This window comes from Xenopus laevis, chromosome 2L, assembly GCF_017654675.1.
Source record: "Xenopus laevis strain J_2021 chromosome 2L, Xenopus_laevis_v10.1, whole genome shotgun sequence".
NCBI classification, from domain to species: Eukaryota; Metazoa; Chordata; class Amphibia; order Anura; family Pipidae; genus Xenopus; species Xenopus laevis.
Window position 1 is genome coordinate 46,428,120 of NC_054373.1, and position 27,022 is coordinate 46,455,141.

The 27,022-nt window shown below is 38.6% G+C and overlaps 1 protein-coding gene and 1 long non-coding RNA gene across 2 annotated transcripts in view; both read left to right on the forward strand.

The window, feature by feature from the left end:
• The first annotated feature begins 426 nt into the window (after positions 1–426).
• On the forward strand, positions 427–7,296 carry LOC121399890. Its single transcript, XR_005965315.1, has 3 exons — positions 427–622; positions 6,081–6,167; positions 6,903–7,296. It is a non-coding gene; the product is annotated as an uncharacterized LOC121399890 (long non-coding RNA).
• Positions 7,297–15,939: 8,643 nt separating this feature from the next.
• scarf1.L (scavenger receptor class F member 1 L homeolog) overlaps positions 15,940–27,022 on the forward strand; it is a 30,756-nt gene continuing 19,673 nt past the window's right edge. Inside the window, exons 1-2 of the mRNA XM_018246277.2 lie at positions 15,940–16,231; positions 23,045–23,106. Coding sequence (XP_018101766.1) covers positions 16,110–16,231; positions 23,045–23,106 — 184 coding nt within the window. The 5' untranslated portion in view covers positions 15,940–16,109. The remainder of the gene's footprint in view (positions 16,232–23,044; positions 23,107–27,022) is intronic.

Below are 27,022 nucleotides of genomic sequence, written 5' to 3' on the forward strand. Positions count from 1 at the left end.
ATTCTGAATGTCCCAGGAAGGTTGTTGCCCACTGGTTTAACCATACCTCCCTTTATATCCCACATTGTTGTTCTGTTATAAAAAGCAACTCTGACTGGATGGATAAAAATTTCACTCTTGAAATAGACCTGTCATTTCATGGAAACAAAAACAAGTTGAACTTGATATTTCAGCAGGAGGATTGCTTTGTTTGGGTTGTATTTGGTACACAGCCTTGTCCTATAGGCAGAGGGTAGACTGAGCCAATCGATATGATTCTTAGACAAGCGGATATTGCTCTGCTCTGCCTGAAAGAGAAGTACACGCTGTGTGTCACATTTAATGTTGTTCATTTAAGTAAAATGTGTTACAACGTGAACATTTAAATATGAGCATTACATGAAGATGGAAGTGTTATGTCTAACAATGGCCTCATCTTTTGTTCTAGTTGCAGGAACAATTGGACCGGTTTATGAAAATGAACGAAGACTTGCGCCATAAAATGTCTGTGCTCCAAGCACAGCTTAAAAGCTCTCTGCAGAGAAAAACTGAACTGGAAGCCTTGCTACAGGAAAAGCAAAAAGAAAATGTTACCATGTCTAAAACCTGTGTTGTAGCCCCTGGTATCCCAGACAGCAACATGGTATGTAAGTTGCAATGATTGGTGTTTGTCAAATTCTGCCATGCTTCAAGTGGCTGCTAAACCTGTGCCTATTCTGTACTGCACTGTTGAGTTGCAGCTCCCAGCCTCTTCATCTAGCCCAGGGGTCCCCAACCTTTTTAACCTGTGAGCTACATTCAAATGTGAAAATACTTAAAGGGGTTGTGCACCTTTAAATTAACTTTTAGTATGACATAGAGAGTGATATTCAGAGACAATTTGCAAATTGGTTTTAATTTTTAATTTTTTGTGGTTTTTGAGTTGTTTAGCAGCTCTCCAGTTTGCAGTTTCAGCAATCTGGTTGCTAAGGTCCTAATTACCCTAGCAACCATGCACTGTTTTGAATAAGAGACGGATATGAATAGGAGAAGGCCCAAATTAAAAAGACCAACAATAAAAAGTAGCAATACCAATAAATGTGTGTAGCCTTACAGAGCATTTGTTTTTAGATAGGGTCAGTGACCCACATTTGAAAGCTGGAAAGAGGAAGGCAAATAATTCAAAAGCTATAAAAAATAAACAATGAAGACAATTTGAAAAGTTGCTTAGAATTGCCCATTCTATAACATTGCTAAAAGTTAACCTAAATGTCCATTTAAGGAGCAACACATCATGAAAAAAGTCCTTGGGGTGCCAAATAAGGGCTATGATTGGCTACTTGGAAGCCCCTATGTGGTCTGGCTCTGTTTGGCAGTACATATGGTTTTTATGCAACAAAAACTTGCCTCCAAGCCAGGAATTCAAAAATAACTACCTGCTTTGAAGCCACTGGGAGAAACATCCAAGGGGTTGGTCAGCAACATGATCACTGATCTAGCCAATCAAAGGCAAGGTTGCAGTGTGTTTTATCCAGGGTTCTGCTTACTGCACTGCATTTCTCATCCACATGCCAGCACTGTTCTGCCCGTAATCAGACTCTGTGTTCAAATAGATTCCCTGTCTTTCAGTTTGGTTCCTTTGTAAAGCACAATGAAAAAAACTTAAAACTTAAAGTTATCTGCACCATTTCCCAAACCCACCACCCTACTCTCAGCAAGTTATTGGATCAATAGTTGCACTGGTCCTTTAAGGTAAGAGGGGCCATCAGATGAGATAATCCTGGATCATAAAATATACATTATGTTATGCATAGATCTACTTGTCATCCCATGCATTGCTTATTAATTTATTCCATGAAGGAGCCAATTAGCTCATTAGTCATACAAAGAATGACTGTAATGTTTTTGTTTCTTCAAAAACTGGGATAAAACAAAATCCCTTGAAAGAGTGCATCTGGCCCATGGACTTCTTGTTGGACTGCCCTGTGGCAATACACGAGTTTTTAGATTTGTATATGCAATACTGCACATACAAATACTTTATGGAAGGGATATTCACATTTGCATTTTGGTAGGAAATGCCATAGTACAGCAAAGTGCTGTGATGCTATCAGGAGGTGTTACCCTCAAGAGGGGTTAGCAGGTTAAACTTTAGCATTCCTCAGTACAAAGGAGCAATTACATATCATTTCTACACTGCATAGCAGGGGGTCCCCAACCTTTCTTACCCGTGAGCCACATTCAAATGTTAAGTGTTTGGGAGCAACACAAGCATGAAAAATGTCCCTGGAGTGCCAGATAAAGGCTGTCATTGGCTAGTTGTGGACTGGCAGCGTATAGTAGAGTCCTGCGTGGGTCTATTTTTTGGAGCCCGCAACCCGCTTTCTTACCCGTTTGGACTTGCTTCCCGATCAGCAACCCGCACCCTCGACCTGCTGACCATCAAGAATCAGGAAGTGCTGTCATCGGAAGTAGGCATGGTCAGAAATAAAGGAGTAAAACAGGTCGTAAACCGGAAGTGACATCGTCGGAAGTGCCATCGTCGGAAGTAGACATGATCAGAAAAAAGGAGTAAAAATCACTATTGAGAAGACCCGCGACCTGCGTCTATACCCGCACCTGGAACTTCTACCCACAACCCACAGGGTATTGCAGGTTTTTGCGGGTACCCAACCTGCTGCAGGACTCTAGCGTAAAGGAGGCTCTGTTTGACCGTACCCCTGTTTTTTATGCAACCAAAAGGTGCCTGGAATTCAAAATTAAGCACCTGCTGTGAGGCTACTGAGCGTAACATCCAAGATGTAGGTAAACACTGCTTTGTAGCATATATAAACAATTATAAATATATATATATATATATATATATATATATATATATATATATATATATATATATATATATATATATATATATATATATATATAGTGAAAAAGGATTGCGGCACTCACAGGGTTTTAGTGAAAAAACAAAAAAATGTTTTATTATTAAGCCGCAACGTTTCGATCCCCCACAGGGATCTTCGTCAGGAGCAAAAACAAACAAACAAATGTTAACAAACAAGCAAACAATTCATTAGAATACAACGAAAAATAAACACCAAGACAAATTAAACTTTTAAATAGCAAAGCCTTTATTAAGAAATAACTTACATATACTCCACTTCCTGTCCTCCTCAGAAACGGCGAAAAGGCGACCATCCATCTTGCAGTGTTTGATTTCTCCTCCCTGGCAATTCTACTGACAGCAGCGTGTTGGCTGGTGGAGCAGGGTTTGTGCTGGCTGTTCGGATCCCTCTGGGGAAGGCTTCTCTAGCTTTCTTTGGTATCTTGGCTGCTACCTAGAAGTGTCTCTCCTTCTTGAACTTTGCCTTGTGGCCCCTGGAATGTCCCCTGGAATGCCGCTTGGTGACCCGTGCTACTTTGCGGATGGCCGACCTAGCAGCGGTGGGTTTCTTATGCCTGAGCGCACAGCACCTTGCCGCACAAAGCTCCCCATGGGCGCGTTTGTACGGGAGCTTCCGTGCCGGCATTGAGATCTGCCATCCCTCCCCGCGTCTCCAGCCTAACTGACAACTACGCGATTCTCCCGTGCGCCACTCATTCCGTGCGCAGCCTCTTCCGCAGCAGCCAGAAAGAAGAGGAAGAAGAAACCGTCGGGCCGGTACAGCCAACTGGTGCCGATTCACAAGCTTGTGGAAAGGAACTGCTCACATCACGGCTCGTTCAGACCTGCAGACGCTGAGCCGGAAGCACAGAAAGAAACCCACCGCTGTTAGGTCGGCCATCCGCAAAGTAGCACGGGTCACCAAGTGGCATTCCAGGGGACATTCCAGGGGCCACAAGGCAAAGTTCAAGAAGGAGAGACACTTCTAGGTAGCAGCCAAGATACCAAAGAAAGTGAGAGAAGCCTTCCCCAGAGGGATCCGAACAGCCAGCACAAACCCTGCTCCACCAGCCAACACGCTGCTGTCAGTAGAATTGCCAGGGAGGAGAAATCAAAGACTGCAGGATGGATGGTCGCCTTTTCGCCGTTTCTGAGGAGGACAGGAAGTGGAGTATATGTAAGTTATTTCTTAATAAAGGCTTTGCTATTTAAAAGTTTAATTTGTCTTGGTGTTTATTTTTCGTTGTATACTAAGGAATTTTTTAACAAAAATTTTTGATGTTACTGGTCCTTTAATTCTAAGCTGGTCATGGCTGTGCCTAATATTTCTTCTTGTAGGGCTGGGGGGTATAGCTTGAAGAGCATTAGAGTAACACGCATATTGATAAATAGTGCTTTGAAAATGCAGTCTATACGTAAGGTCTAGTTAGAAGGTCCAGTTTCTTCTCCTACTCTCTCTGCAGCCTCTTACAGTCTTCGTTGGTCAAAGCAGTCCTCTTTGGAAACCCTAAAAATTAATATGGCCAAAAAAGCCATATTTTATATATTGCACTTATTGCACCAGCCTAAAGTTTCAGCTTCTCAATAACAGCAATGATCCAGGACTTCAAACTTGTCACAGGGGGTCACCATCTTGCTCTGAGCAGCTGTTCAGAAGCTAAGCTTAGCGGTAGTTTCAAATTACCAAGCAGAAAATTTGTCTGTAATATAAGCTGATGCTACAGGGCTGATTATTAAATTCTGATTCTAGTTGCACTGGTTTCTATGCTGCCATGTAGTAATTATCTGTATTAATTGCTAATCAGCTAAACATCCCCACAGCATGATGCTGCCACCACCATGTTTCACTGTTTCGATGGTGTTCTTGGGGTGATGGGATGTGTTGGGTTTGCGTCAGACATCGCATTTTCCTTGGTGGCCGAAAAGTTACATTTTAGTCTCATCTGACCAGAGCACCTTCCTTTATACATTTGGGCAGTCGCCCACATGCCTTTTGACAAACTCAAAATGTGCCTTCTTATTTTTAACTTTAAGTAATGGCTTTTTTCTGGCCACTCTTCCATAAAGCCCAGCTCTATGCAGTGTACGGCTTATTGTTGTCCTATGGACAGATACTCCAGTCTCTGCTGTGGAATTCTGCAACTCCTTCAGGGTTACCTTCAGTCTCTGTGCTGCCTCTCTGATTAATGCTCTCCTTGCCTGGTCTGTGAGTTTTTGTGGGCGGCCCTCTCTTTCCAGGTTTGTTGTGGTACCATTGTTGTGGACTTCATTTCACTAATTATGTCACTTTTGAAGTTAATTGCTTGCACCAGTATTTTTTAGGGGCTTCATGGCAAAGGGGGTGAATACATATGCACATGCCAATTTTCAGTTTTAATTTTTTTTTAAATTCTTTTTTTATATATATTTTTCTCATTTCACTTCATTGACTATTTTGTGCAGATCCATCACGTAAAATAAGATTAAGAAACATTTAAATTACATCTTGGAATGTAACAAAAGCCAAGGGGGTGAATACTTTTGCAAGACAGTGTATATTCAGTAAGAACTGCCATGTTTCTTCTGATTATGTAAATACTTTTGATGTATGTTTGGTTAGGGAGTTGCTGAATGATGAGAGGATCCCAAGTTTTTTGTTGTGTGGAGCGATATCTGCAATAATAAAGCAACGGAAAAAGATCGAGGCCAAAATGTTGGGAATCACGGAGTCTGCAACCAGCAGGTCAGAGCCACCTCAGAACTGTCTGAAATTGTGCATAATAATAATAATAATAATTGTTATGCAACCAGGGTGCTAAAATTGCAAACTGCAGACCCAATGAAAAAGTGAAATCATTTAAAAACTATAAAAATGAAAACTAATGTCAAATCCTCTCAGAATGTCACTGTAAATCATTATAAAGGTTAAAAGTAAACGTGAACTACCCCCTTAATTATTATTATGCTTTATTAGCACAAACTTATTTAACAGTGGTTTTACAAAGATTATGAATTATTCACATCTTGCGTTTAATGGAATCATTAATATTTGTTTAAGTATTTTGATCGTTGTCAGACCAGCTGACACAGAAGCAGGATTACCAGTTTGTGTCTGTAAAGTTCTGTTGTAGGTTGTAGTTCAGTGGTTGCTTGCTCATCTTGTAGTTGATTTGCCATTCAAGAGGCAAGAAAAAGAGAATGAAAGGACTTACAATATACCAATACCTATAGATTGTGAATAAAGATTTTTCTTTAACAGCAGTGATGAAGAGGATAACACTTGGATGCAGACACCTGGCACAGACTGTGTGGTTTCCAAGCCCTCAGATTCCATAATCAGGAGTTTGTAAGTGCTACTCTCAGACCTTGTATTCACAGTATAAAATCTCTTCCTATCAGTATTAATATTACAACCAATTTTATTCATATGATTACAGTTAAAAAACTAGATTAGTATTTGCAAAACGACTGACTGCTACTGTGAAGTTATTTAGTTGCATGCCTTTCCAGCTTGCAAATAAAACAATGCATATATGGGTTATACATATTGCAATAAATAAAAAAGTGCCACACTGTAAGAAAGGCAGGAAGTCCATAGGTGACCACTTTCTCTGTGCATAATGGCACTGGCACATAAGTGCTAAGATTTAGTCATATATTGGCTAGTGCCTTGAGAGGTAGGTTTCGAGGTCAATTTTATAGAGCCTGTTGGGTGAAAGTTGCTCATGCAAGACAGAGGTGAGAAATGAGAATACAGCTACCGGTCTGAAATTATATCTGTAGTCCGCTCTACTCCATGCATGAACATACTTTTTGCCTATTCTTTTAATAAGGAAATGTCTAAGTTTTTTGTTATTTCTTGCTTCATACAGGGCAACATTTGAAAATGAAATTTAAGCCACATTCTACCTGATCCCAAAAAGCAAATGCAAACCAGTCTACGGACAAGCCTTTGTATAAATAACCCCTCCCTTCTGCTAGCTACAGTCTGATTTAGTTTTACATAAAGAGCAGTTATTTTTATATTATAGCATTCCTATTCTATCTAAGATAATCTTCCTTTTATTTTCTCTCCCTGTAGGTTTGGCATGTGGTACAGCAAGCCGACAGCTGATACAGAACCCTGGGAGATTATTAGTCCAAAGGAAATCAACCAAGAACAAAAGTTGGAAACATCTAATGAAAATGACTGACTTTGATAATAACCCAATTGACTTGTACTGAAATCCTGAATTCTTAGCACTTGTAATTGGGATGAACAACTGTAGCTCCTGGAGATCTGTCCTCGAATTTACAGTGTTGCATTTCTCATCTGCCTCTGAACATGATTAAATGTGATCCTACCTACTATATTCAAATCCCATCATGCCATTAAACAGTGGGCTGCCCAGGGCCACAGATTACTCCCACAACATGTGAAAAATGTATATATATCTACCCACATAAAAAAGTGGAAATATATTTTTCTAACACTATTTTAGTACATATGCATTTTATGAGTTTTTTTAAAGAAAAAAATTGTGTACAGTAAAGATAACTGCAAGTGTATGACCTCTATAATATATATATTTCTAGTGTGTAATGGATTTAATTTTGTGGATAGATTGGTCATATATATATATATATATATATATATATATATATATATATATATATATATATATATATATATATATATATATATATATATACTCTTCCCAGCTATAGTCAGGTGATCACACTGGTGTCTAATAAAAGGGCAGCCAAGTTTGGGAGTTGCAGGTAAAACTTAGTCCCTTTGTAAAATGTATAATGAAGCAATAGAATTATTAATGAATCAGATAAAATTGAGTGTAGGACTGGCCAGATATGGAATGACTTTGACATAGTTGGCCAGCTTAAATATATTGCAATATATGGACAAACAATCCCTGTTTTGTTTAAAGGGTAAGGCATTTTTCAGTAGCAGTATGCACAAAATGTCTCTGTCTCAAATATATTGATAATGGGTTGAGTGCAGAGGACTCTTGTATTTGTCTATATGTATTTTGTGGTCACAGCCTCATTGCACCCCCGCCTAATGGTTTTAAAAATTAGTGGTGAGCACAACTTTCCCTTGCTTGTTGAGAAAACAAAGGGACAGCTACTGCTTTCAATAACAAATACACTAACCAAAACCCATTGCTTAAACGCTGTATATGGCAAGTTGCTTAAAATTACATTTTCTTTTATTCTACAAAATTGAAACTGGGGGTTTCCAGATAACCAATCTTTCTGTCATTTGGATCTTCATACCTTAAGTCTATTGGAAAATAATTTAAACATTTAATAAAACTAATAATCTGGCTTTGGTTCCAATAAAGATTAATTATATCTTAGTTTGGATCAAGTACAAGGTACTGTCTTATAACTAAAATTTGGATTATTTGATTATAATGGAGTCAGCCTTTCCATAATATGGCTCTTTCTGGACAACGGGTTTCCGGATAACATATTCCCATACCTGTATTTTAAAACTGGCTGATTATTTGTGGACTTGTAGGATGTTTAGAAATGTACAGGATAGATGAGTGTCAGTGAATCTTTAATATTTTTGCTATTGGCAAAATACACCAGCTCTACAGGGGTCTCTTATGCAAGTCCTTACTTTTCCTAGCTGAGAAGGTCAATCCTGTAGGTAGAAGATATCTAAACAATGTACGGTATGGGACCTGTTATCAAGAATGATTGGGGCCTGAGGCTTTCTGGATAAGGGTTCTTTACTATATTATCTCCATACCTTAAGTCTGCTAAAACTTATTTGAACTTGAATTAAACCCAACAGGATTGTTTTGCCTCCAATAAGGATTAATTATATCTTAGTTAGGATCAAGTACAAGGTTCTGCTTTATTGTTACAGACAAAAAGGCAATACTTCTTAAAATTTTCAATTATTTGATTATAATTGAGTCTATGGGAGATGGCCTTCCTGTAATTCTGAACTTTCTGGATAACGGGTTTACAAATAACGGATCCTACACTTGTGTATGGGTTTTTTGTTCTTTTTGCATTCCCTCACAGCAATATTGTATGTATGTATGTATAACTTTATTTGTAAAGCGCTGTTAAGGAGCCGCAGCGCTGTACAGTGCATAAAAGTACAATATATATAATATTATTTCAGAGACACAATATTAAAACCTCTTTTTACTTGGAACTGGCTTATTTTAAATATAAAGTATATTATAATAGTGATTTGGTTGTAGTTTCTGCACATTTTCTTGTTTAGAAAGCTTTCGGTCGAATTAAAGAAACAACCATAAGCACTCAACACTGGCAGTGGCCAATTTGGTACGGTGCATTAAATATGTAGTACCTAAACTTAACCACAAGGTGTCACCGCTTATAAATATATTTTAAAAAAATGGTGTGAAAAAAAAGACAGCAGGGAAAATAGTTTTATACCCATAATAGGGTATACACAGAAGCTGTGTAACATAGGGGAACCCTAATTAACACACTAAATTGTGTCCTGTGTATCCAAAACAAAAATGTGCTGCACTTAAAGCTAAATCCACATAAACCACCTCCTGTGCGCATTATGTGCTTCAACAATTATGTCAGTAAAGCAGTGAACCTCAACAGTGGGCATAACTATCATGATATACAATCATTCTGCATATTATTAAAGATATATATTGGGATTGTCTTCTTTTTACCCTCTTGTATTTGTTTGGATACAGAGATTTTAAGGAGTTAAAAAGCCTGAGTAAAAATGAAGTGAATATGCGTACTGTGCACTTTTTTCCATTTACATATATTATCTCAAAACAGCTGCTGGTTCTTAAGAAAAGACAACATTTAAGCTTCTCCTTTTTTTCCTCTAACAGCTCCTGCAGCAGTGATGGGCAACCAGCAAGATTGTATATATTCCTCTGGCTTCTCAGAAGAACCACACAGTCACAGTGCAGCTAATAGCAAACAAATGTTTCCTATAGCTTTCCCCACCTTGATCTGGGAAAAAGTGTTTTATCTGGTGATTTTTAGATTCTAAGTTTGATTTCCTTAGTATTGTATTGGTTGCTGAGCAGCAATTTTTCAGATCCTGACTTCCTGTATATTTCATAGAGAACCACTAAGGTTTCAAAACTGTGTGAAAGTCTTCTAGAAGAACACATTAGGCCTCCCTCTTAACGTGGCCATAGACGTTACAATTACGATATTGCCTGGAAAAGATCCTTTCAAGCAAGATCTTTCATTTCAGTACACGCGTGTAGAGCTCAATGGTCTGATATACAGGTAGAAACAATAGAATTCTACCTGTTTCTGACGATTCAGCACTAACAAAGGCTGATGTTTGAGTACCTTCAAAGGCACCCGATCAAAATTTTCAAAGAGCTGACTGATATACAAGTCTTCTGCTGATATCGGGCGGCTCATCTCCCACCATACACGCACCTAATATTGTACGAAAATTTGTTTTGTACGATAATATCGATGCGTCTATGGCCACCTTTAGTGGCTGGGGTAATATCTACAGAACATTTCAGCAGATGTATTCTCCACAGACTGAAGGGACTTAAGAATTTTCTTGTAGGCAGACCTGAGAAAACAGTGTGTGACTGTCAGGAAGAGCAGTTCAGGAAAAAGGTGCTTCCTATAAATCTGCTGAGCAGTCAGTAAAACATGACAAAGGCTGGGAACAACTGCATAAATTATAGGAACACACAAACACACTAACTGATGGCAGTCTGAGCTGACACTGAAGAGAAATGCATCCCATAGTTATATGCTTTACCCTTTCACGGACAGAGGCCTGCAGTTAGCTATTTAGGCCCCCTGAAAACTTTATTGCCCTAGCTGTAAGATGAGGTAGAGTAGCCATATACATTGCTAGGCAAGTTCCATAGAGTTTCTTTCCAATATATATCACTGCTACAAAATATTAAGCCTGTTTTAAACATAGATTTACTCCCTCACACACATATATTATGTAATGTTGTTGCTGCCTGCATTGATTTTCTTGAAAAAGACCTTGGATGAGCACGTTTCGATAACATTTTAGAAAAAAATCTTCAAGTGGAACTCTAAAGAGCCGTGCTGCTAAAGTTGATACTATTGATTTTATAAAGCTACACAGGTAAGTGTTCTAGAAATTAGAAGTGTAGGTGCTCCACTTTTGAGTTTATCTTATTGTATTCAAAAGTACCACGCTTCCTCGACATTCATTATCCAGTGCTGTCACGGGGAGACAACAAGGTGCAACAATAATACCTCAGCTATGTTGTTCAAGTAGCAACTGTTTCACTTAACAGTCTTTTGGAGACAAAGGCACAAAACAGAAGATCCAGTTCCAATAAAGGTTGCTGTATCCCTTAAAGGGGTGGTTCACCTTCAAACACCTTGTTGTTTTCAGATAGATCACCAGGAATAACGACTTTTTCCAATGATTTTATATTTTTATCTGTGACCGTTTTTCCTAATATTGAAGAGTAAAATGTCATTTTTCACCTTCTAAATCAGCTCTGGGAAGGGGTGGGTCGCCGACCCTGTAAACTTATAAATTGATACATTTGGTGATACATTTCTTATCTTTGTCCCTGCTGAGCAGAATCTCTGGGTTTCATTTCAGGCAGCTATTAGAATTTATATAATAGTTGCTAATACTCCAGAGATGCTGCTGAGAAATGTATCAACTAAATTGAGTTTAGCATCTGCACCTGAATTACTGAGCTGCCAGACTCAAACACCAGAGACACGGACATTAAACTTTAAACTTAGATTTTGAAAAAACAGTAATAAATAAATAATGAAAAGTAACTGTCTTTATTTCTGGGGAACAATCTGAAAACAACTGAAATGAAAAAAGTGTTTGGAAGGTGAACAACCCCTTTAAAATGATATGGGGAAAAAACAGGGGGAAAAAAGAAAAAATATATAGTGTAGCTCTCCTGATTTAATCGCACACCCAGTGTTTTTGATATGCAGTGAATCAGTGTTAAAATAGAGACTTCCACATTCTTTTTCTTAAGTCTTATTAGTGAATAGTGCTCTTATTAAACATCCAATTACTAGTGATTAACCAGAAGGTATGACTTTACTATTATATTACTATTAATACCCACACTTTGAATCACAAAAGTTCTGGTGGTATATTTAACTCACAAACATAAAAAAAAATTGCTTGCACGTCACAGGGCAGAAGTTGTTAACTGCCAACTTCCAATACTCTTTCCTCCTTTGTGGACAATATAGAAAGACGTGCAGAAATGTTTCTACGCTTTAATAAATAATAAAATTGCACTCAAAACAGTGCACAAAAACAGTAGAACAGTGTAAGTCTCTTCTTTAACACTGATTCTCTATATATCAAAACACAAGGGGGCCCATTTATTAAAGGAAAACTATACCCCCAAAATCAATACTTAAGCAAAAGATAGTTTATATCAAATTGAATGACATATTAAAGAATCTTACCAAACTGGAATATATATTTACATAAATATTGCCCTTTTACATCCCTTGCCTTGAACCACCATTTCGTGACTCTATCTGTGCTGCCTCAGAGATCACCTGACCAGAAATACTACAACACTAACTGTAACAGGAAGAAGTGAGGAAGCAAAAGGCAGAACTCTGTCTGTTAATTGGCTCATGTGACCTTACATGTGGTTTGTATGTGTGCACAGTGAATCGTACGATCTCAGGGGGCGGCCCTTATTTTTTAAAATGGCAATTTTCTATTTATGATTACCCAATGGCACATACTACTAAAAAAGTATATTATTATGATAATGGTTCATTTACATGAAGCAGGGTTTTACACATGAACTGTTTTACTCAGTATCTTTTAATAGAGACCTACATTGTTTGGGGGATATAGTTTTCCTTTAAGTGAATTTGAAGTGAATCTTCGAATTCGAAAACTTTCAATTTCGAAGTAATTTTTGGGTACTTCGACCATCGAATAGGCCAAAATTAGATTTGAAAAAAATTAGAATATTCGACCATTCGAAAATCGAAGTACTGTCTCTTTAAAAAAAACTTCGACTTTGCCACCTTAAACCTGCCGAATTGCTATGTTAAACTATGGGGACCTCCTAGAACCTATAGCCAGTATTCGTTCGATTTGGCTAAATTTAATCCAAAAAAAAAACTTTGACTATTGAATTTCTACAATTCGATGGTCGAATTTCAAAGATTCGACCCTTAGTAAACGTGCCCCAAGGTGTGCGATTAATTTAGGAACGCTACACTATATTTTGTTCTTTCTTTCTGTTTTTTCCCCATATCCTTTTAAGGGATACAGTGACCTTTATTAGAATTGGAACTGTGTTGAAGGCAGAAGAGAACCTGATAGGTTGCTGGGCTTGGGATATACAGTATTTGGTTTGGGATTCTTTTGGTATTTTTAATTTTTACAAAACAGAAAATGCAAAGCCTCATGAGCATGCAGTTGCATTCTTAAAAGGACACAAATATTGCATATATTGATGCTGTTCATTAAAGGTACTTGTGTGTAAATGCACTTGTGTTTCCCTACAGTTGTATTCAGCTACATTGCACCTATCCATTCTGCTCTGATAACACATTTGTAAGTGTGCCTATTGACACTGGGGAACAGTGGTGCTACTGCTAAAGCAGGGTAATTCCAGGGCTTCCATAACATTAATAGGCGCCATAGTCTTGTGACTTATTGCCATTTTAATGCCATACTCCTCAACCAATGCCATCTTCACTTCTCTGCAATTTTGTGCCTGATTTACAAAAATGCACACCTGTGTTGCATCTTTTTTAATACACTTGGCACAATTGCAACTGGTGCAAATCAGCTTGCAGCTGCAGTAATGCTGGATTGCAACGCTGCATTATTAAAAAGATTAAAAGATTGTTGATTTTCTGTCTGACAATTGCACTTTGCACACTGCACTGTTAGTTAATGGGGTTGTTCACCTTTATGTTAACTTTTAGTATGATGTAGAGAGGAATATTCTGAGACAAATTGCAAATTGTTTTAAATTTTTTTGTTATTGGTGTTTATTAGGTTGTTTAGCTTTTTATTCAGCAGCTCTTCAGCTTGCAATTTCAGCAATCTGGTTGCTAGGGTCCAAATCACCCTAGCAACCATGCGTTGATTTGAATAAGAGACTGGGATATGAATAGGAGAGGCCTGAATAGAAAGATGAATAATAAATACAGGTATTAGCAATAACAATAAATGTGTAGCCTTACAGAGCATTTGATTTTAGACAAGGTCAGTGACCCCCAAGCTGAAAAGAGTCAGAAGGCTAAAAAATGAAGACCAATAGAATTGGCCATTCTATGAGATACTACATCTTAAAGGTGAACCACCCCTGTACTGACCCTTATACTTTGTTTCTTTGTGTCTATACATCTAACATGTAAACACAATAAAATGAAGGTTTTCCAGGAGTGTGTGTGTCAAAGACATGAATGTAGAGTTGTTAATGTAGAAGGTGAAAATAAAGTTTTGTTCTGTTTATACAAAGGTCAGAATCTGTTTTGAGTTCTGCTGCTCCAGACACAGCACCTTTCAACAATATTTACAAAGTCCCAAAAAGGTTGAATTTCTAGTCTAGTTTTTTATCAATCAAAAATCCTTGCTTTTAGATTAGCATCCCTGCTGCGGGAAAGCTTCTCTCATGCAAATAGCAATATATCAATAACTAACATTTAGGCTGGTGCCACACCAGAAAATGCCAATCTGCTCCCACCCACAGATTCCTCAGTACATTATTCCCCTGCATGTTTTTACAACCTATGGTATAGGGAAAATGCTATTTCTGGATATTACTGGGCCAAATATCCTTCAGGTCTCAGCCACAGGGTCACCCCCTCTATCGAGATACAGTAGTATACTTTAATAGTATCCCTTAAATATGTAGAGCATATCTAGACAACTTTAATGAGGAGTCTGCCATTGCTGGTAAATATTTTAATTAAGATCTATTGAAGATCACTTGTTCCCCTTAAAATAAAAAATTCGCCAGCGACGGCTTCGCTCACAGCGCAACACTTCGCCAGGCGTAGATTTGCCAGGACAACGCTAATTCACTAAAATTTAAAGTTGCGTCCAGGGTGCTGAACGCTGGAGAAGTTGCGCTAGCGTTACTGCGTCAAGTGAAGCAAAGGAACTAGCGTTGGCTAATTTGCATATGGTAAGTTAAAGTTGAATGGGCGTATATGTTGCAGCAAATACATTACACTACAGAAGCCATATACAGTGTATATATATATATATATATATATATATATATATATATATATATATATATATATATATATATATATATATTGTTATATATTGTTATATATTGTTATATATTGTTATATATTGTTATATTGCCCTACACATGAGCCCAGTGTATAGTTTATGTGCCAAATGTTAGGAAATGTAGGGGAGAAGCAGGTTACCCCAAAAAAAAGTTACGATCTTTTGCAGCCTATCACCCTGAAAAAATGAAAAGACGCCAGCGTTTTTTGGGAGATAGAACATTTTTAAACTAAATTTGGGGAAGTCCTATCTACTCGATTGCACTTCGTCTGGTCTAAGGTGGCGAAGGCAAGTCTGGCGCAAGAGGCAACGTTCATTAAAATCTGCATCTCAGTGAATTTGCTTAGTTACGTCCATTCACCATAGCGCAAATTCGCCAGGCGCTAGGGAGCGAAGTACGACTAGAATCTATCTCCTTCACTAGCGAAGTTATGCCAGTGACCGTAAGTAAATCGGCCTAGGTAAGGTAAGAAGTACCGAAATGACATCACGCTGGCGAATTATCGCCCACGTTAGTCACTTCGCCCTTTAGTAAATTTGCTCCATATGTTTTCATAAAAAGGTAATTGTCATTTAAATAAAAAAAAAACTAGTGTAAAGATCTTTCTTTTTAGATTCTGTGGTTCTGCCACAAGGACAAGCTATAACTAAAATGTCTGTAAAGTATAACTAATATTGTACTACTGTGTTTTATTGAGTCCTGATATTTAGTCTATCTAGTTTAGTTTAACTATCAGGGCCAGGATTCTTGATTTCACTTTAGATCCTATGTGTCATTGTTCCCCTCCTCCCACTGCTCATATTGAATGGCAGGAATTCTACATCCACCTCCTTTACTTCCTCAGGAAAAAGAAAAAATCAAGAAAGAGCTTGATCCTGGAGCGAGGGCTTTCACATGGGGATGCTGTGAGGAAAGGACTACCAACCATCTGGATATGGTGGAACTGCTTCAATATCACTTCTGGTCCATTTCGTTAACCCCCCAGTCTGCTGTAATGCTACCATTTTGACACTGGGTTGGTTAAACTGTGGGCAATGGGGATGCCAGGGGGGAGACAGAGACTGCGGGCCATTATTTGCCTTTGGTGTTGGCTTCAAGCAATGTGCTCTATGCAGGATCTGGATCCCAAGGGGGCTAATGTTTGTAAATCAGAAAGGTAAGAAGATTGTTTTATTTTTTTTCCTTTTTTTTTTTTACAACGTCCATTCAGTTTTCACAGAGACTAATTATTATTAATATTTTATTCACTTTAAATGTACTAAAATGTCTAGCTGTATACTTTTATCAATTGAAACCACTATTATCTCTATAAATACCTGTACATTATTCTATTGTATTTGGTACGTTGATGACAACTAGATGAGACCTCAATCAAAAGTTATCAGGGCTCCAATCTTAATATGTATCTTCTTTTTATTTGTAACATATTCTGTTCCATGTAAGGCACCTCAAAGCAAAAATGTCTCCTCCACTGCATTGTGGGCATTATAGTCTATCTGTACCAGAAAGCAAGTCTTGTTTAATTAGACAGCATAGAAGTGTTTTTTGCATGTACTGTACAGCAGCACCACAATGGCTACTACCTAATGACAATATCATTTGCAGATGAGTAATACCCATTCAGAAAAAGCGGCGCCATGGTACTGAGTAACATCCTACTCTGAAAAAAGAGGCATTGCCTTACATTGTGATAAATGCCTGGCACCGTACCATTTTGAGCATTAGTGCTGAGGGTCAAATGCTTGTGATTCTGTCACTGGGAAACCAGGTTTCCTCCAACCAACTGTTTCTGAGCAAAAGCATCCAGCAGAGGGTTTGCTATAGAGGTTCAATAATGTTGATTGAAACTATTTGGAGAACAGATAGTGAGTCTCGTAGTTATTTAGAAAACAATTGGTCTGTAAGTTTGCTTGGTAACCCTGCAGGCTAGTGCCCAAACCAAAACGCATGTGTATTTAAACACGTGTATCTTATCTTAGCAATTACCTCTTACAAAATACAAAATATTGGATATTTGAAATCCATTTACCTTTGCAAAATGACTGTATCCGCGAAGTCTTCAAACTTTAATTCTTTTAATGCACAAAAACACAAGCAGTACAAAATACAGGGAGGCCTATTTAACAAAATTCTAATTTGGGTAATATTCAATTTCATTTCTACAGGTATGGGACCTGGGGTTTCCCGGATACCAGATCTGTAATTTGGATCTTTATATGTTAAGCCTACTAGAAAAGCATTTAAACATGAAATAAACCCAATAGGCTGGTTTTGCTTCCAATAAGGATTAATTATATCTTAGTTGGGATCAAGTACAAGCCATTGTTTTATTATTACAGAGAAAGGGGAAAACATTTTTAAAAATTTGGATAAAACAGAGTATATGAGAAAGAGCCTTCCCATAATTTGGAGCTTTCTAAAAAAACAGGTTTCCTGATAAATGATCCCATACCTGCACTTCAATAAACTTAAATGAATAATTATATTTTTGCTAAGCAATATAGTGTAGTAGTAGATATCATTACCAGTTGACCAAAGGTAATGTAAATATCACAGACATGTTTTTAAGAAATTGACAACATGGGAGCCCTTTTTTCTATTGACAAAAACAGTTGTAGCAGTAGGTGCTCTAACAATGTTGGCCATGTGTGTAGCAGTATACTGAGTAAAACATTCATGTGATTTTGCCCTCCTAAAGCAGAAACAAGGTGCCACGAAAAAACACCCCTAGACTTTAATGTAGTTGCTACAAAAACGACGTGCAACAAAAACGTTTCGAAAGTTTTCGCTGTTAACTCAGCCCCTTAATGTTGATAGCACTCATCTGGAAATAAAATTGTAAGGGTGCAGTACAGCAAGTGGGGTGTTGGGTGGCAATAAATTTGTCACAACTAGAAAAAACTCCTGCTGTGTCAAGATCAGAGGCGGGCCAAGCTGACTGGGCGCCCTTGGCAAGCTGGCCGGCTACCTCGCCTCCCCCTCTTTGTGCACATGGACTTGCACACATCTGAGTTAGGACAACCCTCCCCCCCATTGTTGCCCCCTAGGCCTATTCTGCCTACCCCTAGTTCTGGCTCAGGTCTAGAGTGTAACCTTTAGGCACTAAAATCAGATGTTCGCAGATTAATTTGTTTACTTGAGTCCTGAATGTCCTGAAGGATTCAAAACTCCCCTGAGCTTCCGTGCCTGAGAGCGCCGGCCGGCGCTAGGACCCTGCAGCCACGGGGGGCGGGCAGTGCGAGCAGAAGTGCCCGGCGCTGGGACCATGTGGCCTTGGGGCGCCGCTTCGTCAAATCTGGCCTTGGATATGTAAACGGCTAAACTGCCAGATCCCCTTTGCTCTACTTTGGAGTAAACAGTTGTCTGGCTTTTATAATTCAAAGAGTCAGGTGGTGGGCTACAACTATAGGAAAACATTGGTGTATTAGTTATTTAGTTACAGTTCCAAGAATATCTGGGGCATTGATTACACTTCTACCTGCCCAAAACGTACCAGCCAAGCTGAAATAAACAAATCTAGTACTCCAGTGTCCTCCAGCACAGCCACAAAACCCCAGTGTTGCCTAAGCACAACATTTATCCATGTAGCTGCAGAACATTACATCTAAGGGGTCATTTACGAACTTCAAGGGTGCAAAGTGCTAAAAACTGCAAAATCCACCATTTTCTTTGGTACATTACACCCTTCCTACCTCCCTACACAAACTGCAGCAGGTCTCTGCACTCTATTTTGGAGCACCACGCCCAATGGATACAGCATATACACTGTATACAGTACATCCCTCCTCCCATCCCCTAACTTGACATGCAAGTTCAGGAGTGGTGGCAGGCACAGGCTGCGACGGGGCTATGTACTTCTCTATAGCAGGGGGTAAGTACAGGGCTGTGTGTCTGCTGAAACGTTGCTCAGCACTTCATGCTGGATTTGTTATCTGCAGTAATATGCAGTGTAGACCCAGGCACTCCTGCCATAGGTCTTAGTAAATCAGTGATCCCCAACCAATGGCTTCTTACCAACCCATTGGATGTTGCTTCCAGTTGCCTCAAAGCAGGTGCTTATTTTTTAATTCCTGGCTTGGAGGCAAGTTTTGGTTGCATAAAAACCTTATGTATTGCCAAATAGAGTCTCCTGTAGACTGCCAGTCCACATAGGGCATACCAATAGCCAATCACCACCCTTATTGACACCTCAGGAACTTTTTTATGCTTGTGGTGTTCCCAAACTTTTTTTTATATTTTAATGTTGCTCATGGTTAAAAAAGGTTGGAGACGCCTGTAGTAAAGTAATATTAAAGTGTTACTCAGCAGGGACCCTAATTGCCAATACTCAGCGGCGATTCTGGTGAAGAAGCCGTCTGTGCCGGCTCCTCAAAATGCCGCCCCCCCTTGCCAGCTTACCCATCGGGTGGGGAGGCATCCGAGGCAGAAACACTAGTGCCGAGAGCGCAACTGCACTCTCTCGCACTAGTAAAGCGAATTTCCGTTTTCAAAACCGGGAAATTCGGCTCTTGAAAGTACAGGAGCACGCTTTTTGCCGCCCTTGGAAATGTATCTGGTGCTCAGCCCTGCCAACACTGCAATACACAGATTCATCCCCTCCACCTATTCTGTTTCACTGTTTGAGGAGGATTTGGTAGTCAACCAAACAACCAGTTTATTGTTAAACCCTGTGTATAATGAGCCACTCCTTATTTCAAAGCCTACCAAAGGCTGCATCTTAGCATAAGGGGATTGTTTAAACTAGGGATGCACCGAATCCACTATTTTGGATTCGGCCGAAACCCCGAATCCTTCGTGAAAGATTCGGACGAATACCGAATCCGAACCCTAATATGCAAATTAGGGGTGGGAAGGGGAAAAATGTTTTACTTCCTTGTTTTCTGACAAAAAGTCGCGTGATTTCCCTCCCCGCCCCTAAGTTCAGACTCCGTTCGGATTCCGTTCGGCCTGGCAAAAGGATTCGGTTAAATCCTGCTGAAAAAGGCCGAATCCCGAACCAAATCCTGGATTCGGTGCATGCCTAGTTTAAACAGCTTATTATCTCCATTTAATATATGACCCTGTTTACAGGGTGAGTTCAGGGGGCAAAAACCCATTATTGCTTTATAACTGCAAAAAAAAAAAAAATAGGGAAATACAGATTTTTTTCTATATTAAAAGTATAGGCATTTCCAAGACCAGTTCTGTTTATTGTTGTCATGTTGAGCAAAGCTGTATTTAGGAGTGTATTGCCCCTTTTAGCTAAGCAGATTATTTTCTTGTAGATGCCAGTGGGTCCTGTTACTTTCTATTTCTGTCATGCTAAATCGTTATTACTTTATAAGTGGCATGGTCAATAGTAAATAATGTAGACAACTTAGTGAACATAGTTACAGCTCTCCCTGGCAACAGTATAAATGTTATATATATATATATAAAACTCCTTAGTACTCTGATGGATGGATGGCATTTATCAGCCCAACAGGTTTTAAATTGCTGGATTTATTGCTGAGAAACACTGGACATAAGGCAATATATTAAATTAGATGGTGTTTGGAAAGGTTGCAAGGAAACTAGAAAGTGTCATGGCTCTCATTGTGGTACAACAACTCTAGTTTAATGTATACACCGCAGACACACCGGCAAAAACAGTCCATTTCTTGTGTCTTCTAACATGTGGTAGGTAGAAAATCACAATAAATAGCAATTGTGTGATTAACCTGGATCTACAATGTACTAGTAAACATTTCACTTCTCTGTATGTTAGGATTCTGTATGTAGTTTGTGCCTAACCCAAGGTCATATCCTTTTAACAGATCTACTGCTTCATCTGTTTATGCCTTTCCTAAAGTGTTTATTGAGCCACATTACTGATGATACTGATACATCCAGCGGATCTGAAACCGTGTTTAATGGCTATTTAGATACTTATTTCTACATGCTAATGAAAATAACACAGAGGAGACTGGATTCATGATGTTGTTCTTTATTTAGACTTTTGTGAAATCCTGACAAGTATTGGGCTAGATATTATGCACTGGTGGCAGCTCAGAGGTACAGCAACCGTATAGTATAGAAAATGCTACAGATACAACCCATAACTTTTTATTTTTGTGATCAAGGTCCTATCCGTTGTGTTGTTATGGATCCCATACCTGTACAACAATGCAGACAAAAATCTTACCTATATCAGGCCTTATGCATGTGGTACATTATTTTTGGCTGATATTGTGTGGTCCAGATGTTTCCTTGGACATGAGAAAAATAGAAAACACCTTACTAGAAGTCAATAAATAGATCTATACAAATGTATTAATTGTTTTCAAGCTGATAATGATTTATATTGCAGCATGGGTATTAATATGGCTATTATTTTCCATATAGTTTGCTTACATGTAGGGGCCCATGTATTAAATCTCTGGGGTATTTTTTGGTTGAGGTTTTTAGGGGGAAAAGTAATTTTTTTGGTGGAAAAATTAATATTCAAATTTCTAGAGATTTATCATTCCCCAAACTGATAAAAATCCTAATCCAAAAATACTCCATTTTAAACCTGTTGAGTTCATGTAAAAGTCAATAGCAGATGTCCCTGAAGTTGTTTCTTGACATTGTGATCTGCGCTCGATAATTCATAAAAGTAGGGGTTTTTGTCCGATAATTCGAAAGTTGCAGCAAAAATTCGATAAAATCTATTTTTCCGGAACGTCAATCGCATGATTCCAATTGACTCTCGATTTTGTCTTGACATTTTATTTTTTCGAGAAAAATTATTGATAAATGAGTTTAATTCTTGGAAGGGAGTTTGGTTGACTTAGTTTTCATAAAAAACTGAGATTAATTTGAGTTTTAGTAAACCAGCCCCTTAATATACTGCACGTTTAAGGGCCTAATTATTGAGTCCCTGAGGAGGCAGTCTGCAGTTCCAATATCAGATCAAGTTAGAAATCAAAATAGTAAGTTAAATAATAGTGACAGAGATAATTTCTAAAGTTGACACATACTTTATACAGTCTCAAATGTAAAAGGGAGCTATTCAACTTTGAGGCTTGTCTTGGATATAGATGACTTTTGTTATTTCTTGCAATAGACCATGCAGAGCAATGAAACTGAAACCATTTTTAGTTTGAAATTTATCTGGCCACCCTTGGTTCTTTAACGTTATTGTGCAAGGAGGGAAAGTCTTTTGCTGTTTACAACCCCCTGTGTAAGAAACACTTCCTTTTCTGTAAACCCGAGACAGAGGCAGCAGCTGTGGGAAATAGTGGCTTATTTATTATATTATCTTATCTTTCTTTATTAAATTCTTCTGGTTTTGGGGGGTGGAAAGGGGGGTAACTTGGGTTAGATCACAAAAATCGGGCATTAATGCTTTTTAAAATTACCCATTAATAGTTTATAAAATTACCCATTAATGCTTTATAATGGAAATAAATTAAATATTATTTATTTAATAAAAAAAATTAGCAGGACACATTTCTCTACAGAATCCATTTAGCTAATGTTGAATATCTTTCTATCTTTTTAAATTTATTTTTCGTTTATTATTTACCAATTTAGAAATCCCAATATTTAGATAATATTTAAATAAAGCCGCGTGCCGCTCATATTTTAATGTCTTTGAGGCACAGATCGGCTCCTAGTAATATTTTTATGCAATATATAATGAATATAAGTTCTCTTCCATAACCTGAGACATTGGTGTTGATTAGTATTTTCAGGGAAAAGTAAAACAACATATAAATATAGCATCACCATGCTTTAATAAATCAGAGATTTTTTCATCAGAGTATATATATACTGTTATCTATGTAAGAAGAGCTTGGTGAAAGAAATGGACTAAATTGAGTATATGTTACATATTATGTGTACATACATAAAGTTCAGGATGTCTTTAAGACAAGCGCAAGAGTTCAGTTTAGCCCTGAATTACAGGATATGATCAATACAAAATGGCAGAATTAATCTACTTCCTGCTTTTCCCTTCCTCCAGTGTCACCAAGGGGCTTGTGTGCTGCCCGGGGTGGAGACAGGAAGGGCGAGCGTGTACAGTTGGTAAGTGACAACATAAATCCTTGCAAATGACAATAACAGTAATATGCTCTTGAGCAGATAAAGCCTGCACTTCACATGAACACAATGAGAGAACTTGCTGAGAAATCACTTTCAGTGACCCCTATTGAAGGGCTGCCCCTCATGCTCTTCACTTTTATTGTTTGATGTTTGACATCTGTGAGGAGAACGATTCTACACACCCTTCTCAAAGAAATCATACTATCAAATTGGCTGCTCCTCTCAGGAGGTCTTTGGAGAGAGAGATTGATTGTGAGGAATGTACATGTATGATAACATATGAAGAATATGCAAGTAGGAATGCTTGATTATGCAAGTGTAAATAGTCTATCCATGTCTGGGTGGTGTTTAGTGTGTACAGTGAATATGTGCGTGAGAGTATTTGAGAGAATGTGCATGTAAAGGAAAGTGGCAATGTGTGGCTGTAGGAGTGCTTGGGTGTGAGTAAACAATAGGGATCATTTACAACTGTAGCTGCAAGTGTATCGGCTCAGAATCCATAAGGTATTTGAGCCTAAACACACTTCTTGCACTTGCATGTACTAAGCCCCATTGTTTCTACCCAGTTTATCTAATAGACGCATACAGTGCACCTATTTACGCACATATTTTAAATCGATGGGAACATTTGCACCACGGGCCACGATTACGCTGGAAAAGTGAGGAAAATGCTGCACTGTGGTTAAAAAAAATATGCAAATTGTGTTCTACACTTGTGGGCAGAGGTGAGCCCTAATGTGTATTAATGTATATCTGTGTATTTCTATGAGATAAAAGGTACTCCTATTTCACACATTTAAGTCTGCATATAGAGTCTGTTACGATGGGTATGCAACAACTATTGCAGAACTACAAATTCCAGCAGCCCTCAAATGCTATTGGCTACTGCAGCATTAACTGGATAGTTATGTGCCACTGATCCCTGATGCAAGACAATATATAATGGCAGCCAAGGATGAATTTGGTCTAGCCACATAATCAGCGGTGTACCAAGCTGGCACCCCCACACACACAAACTTCAGAGGGGGTCACACGTGCAGCAACTTTTCTGGCCCCATGCACATGAGCGTGCTGATTGCGGGCGTACATCTGCTTGCTGCAGGGGCCCGTTAGTTTCCAGGCAAGACAGCTGCTATAGAGAAAGCAGACCCTGCAATACGGGTCCCCTTTCCCCCCGAGATCCCTCACGACCACAGGGTCTAGGTCCTCTATAGTTACGCTACTGTGCATAATAATGAACTCTTCCAGGCAAGAAGTTACTAACAGTGTTATTTTTTAGTTCTAACTAAAAGCATATGTACAGTTTTTTTCATAAATGTAGTTTGCATGTATTCCTAATGCTTTGCGTTTGAAAATTCAGCAAAGGGCTTAATGCAATAAAAAGGTGCCCCTTTGCTATCGGTCAGCACTTAAGCAAGCAACATCTATCCATATGGGGAGCCGTTTGCAAAGTGCAGCTATACCCAAGATGCAGGTGCTCTAATGCATTCCTCCTTACTGCTTTTACATTTGCATCCGAGGTCTATAAATTACCCCCTTTCTTTTTTTGTACAGGAATGCTTTACAATGGCTGAATTGTCAGGCAGCTACTGAGCAGTTCAGGGTTATGGTTGGCTGTCAACAGCAAAAACCCTTCACAATCATAGACATTACCAGTAACTCATTCATATGTGAGATTGACTTAGGTCCAACTGGAAAAAAAATGCATGTGTAGAGAAATCAGTGTTTCGCCCTGGAATTCATGATCTATGGGTTGGTAACCAAAGATGGGTCTCTATGCTTTTAATGGCCTGTGGTCTCCACGATAACTTTTTATACTGTAAATTATATTCCTATATTGGCAAATAGTAATGTAACTCATAAACTGAAGTGAAACCAATTTTTGGGTCACAAAACATATACCTTGAATTATTTTGCGCTCTCTAAGAAAAGGTTAAAATACCCTGGTACACCTGCACACTGAACATCCGAATACATCTGTAAATTTTAAGGAAAGTTGTGGCAGCCCTTTAATATTCCACTGACATCACAGAACTGCTTCCCAGTGGTAGCTTAGTTACAATATCTCAACGCTACATTACATGATTGATTATCCTTAATGAACACAAGATAATGGAAAAATCCACTGTTGTGAGACTAGAGGAAAATAGTCATTTATTAACAGATCATAAACCTCAAGTCAACAATATTTTATACATTTATACATTTGCAGAAAAAGAAATCAGTAAAAACTTTTTCATTTGGGCTTTTGAAAAAGCAGTTAGCAAAAAATTTAATTAAAGTCTGTTCAAGAACTAGAAAATGAACGAAAATAAAGCTGGGAACAGAATATCTGAATACTTACATGCCATATATTTATTAGGGGTATGGGGTCATCATTTAATTTATTAACATTACAGATCTAACAATAAGCATTTTAAGAAGTTTACCACTAGATGGTGATGTTCCTTAAATAGTACCATGAAGCAATTACTTCAGCTGTGCATAAGAGCTGTGTTTATACCACTAAACCTCATGACTTATTGAAGCTAAATATGGAACACAGATTGATTATTAGGGGATATTTTCCTTTCCTGTCAATGCCTAAAGTAATGTATTTATTTGTACTAATTTGCTAATGACCACACCGTGTTGTATCAATACTTTAGTTGTACTGATATTGTTTGTCCCTAAAACCCAGAGCAAATATGCTATAAGCTTAAAAAAATAGGCTAATGATACAATGCATGTTTAGCTCTTGCACTAGCAGAGCTGCCATCAGAAATCACAGGGCCCAGCACAAGGAAGATTAGTGACCAGGGCCCCTACAAGTAATCAAAAAAGGAACATTGGTGGCCAGGGCCCCTACAAGTTAAGAAAAACAGAACATGGGTGCCTGGGCCCCTACAAGTTATTAAAAAAAAAAAAAGAACATTAGTGACCAGGGCCCCTACAAGTAATCAAAAAAGGAACATTGGTGGCCAGGGCCCCTACAAGTTAAGAAAAAAAGAACATGGGTGCCTGGGCCCCTACAAGTTATTAAAAAAAAAAAAAGAACATTAGTGACCAGGGCCCCTAGAAGTAATTAAAAAAGGAACATTGGTGGCCAGGGCCCCTACAAGTTATTAAAAAAAGAACATATGTGCCAGGGCCCCTACAAGTTATTTAAAAAACAGAACATTAGTGACCAGGGCCCCTGGAAGTAATTAAAAAAGGAACATTGGTGCCAGTGCACCTACAAGTTATTAAAAAAGGAACATTGGTGCCAGGGCGCCTACAAGTTATTAAAAAAGGAGCATTGGTGCCAGGGCGCCTACAAGTTATTAAAAAAGGAACATTGGTGCCAGGGCGCCTACAAGTTATTAAAAAAGGAGCATTGGTGCCAGGGCGCCTACAAGTTATTAAAAAAAGAACATGGGTGCCAGGGCCCCTACAAGTTATTAAAAAAAAGAACATTAGTGACCGGGCCCCTAGAAGTAATTAAAAAAGGAACATTGGTGCCAGGGCGCCTACAAGTTATTAAAAAAAGAACATTGGTGCCAGGGCGCCTACCAGTTATAAAAAAAAAAGAACATTGGTTGCACTTACTTCAGTTGGGCTCCTTGCTGTGAGTGAGTTGCAGAGTTTGGGGGCTCAGGTACTTGCATCTTTGCTTTCTTGTGCTCTTGATTTGCCAGTGAAGTGCAAGTCGCGGTAAAGCCGAACGAGGATTGAATAAAGTGAAGGGGAGGTTCAGATTTCACCCATCCCATCCCAATGCAGCTTTACTGGGACAAACACTTCACTGTTAAATAGGAGCTCAGAATTTGTTAGAAAAAAAGATTTAGGCGCCGGAGCTCCTGCCTGCCCTCCCTTCTGAAGCTCACTGATAGTGGGGCACTGGTATCCAAGAAAGTTCAGCACGTCCGGGTCCCCCCTT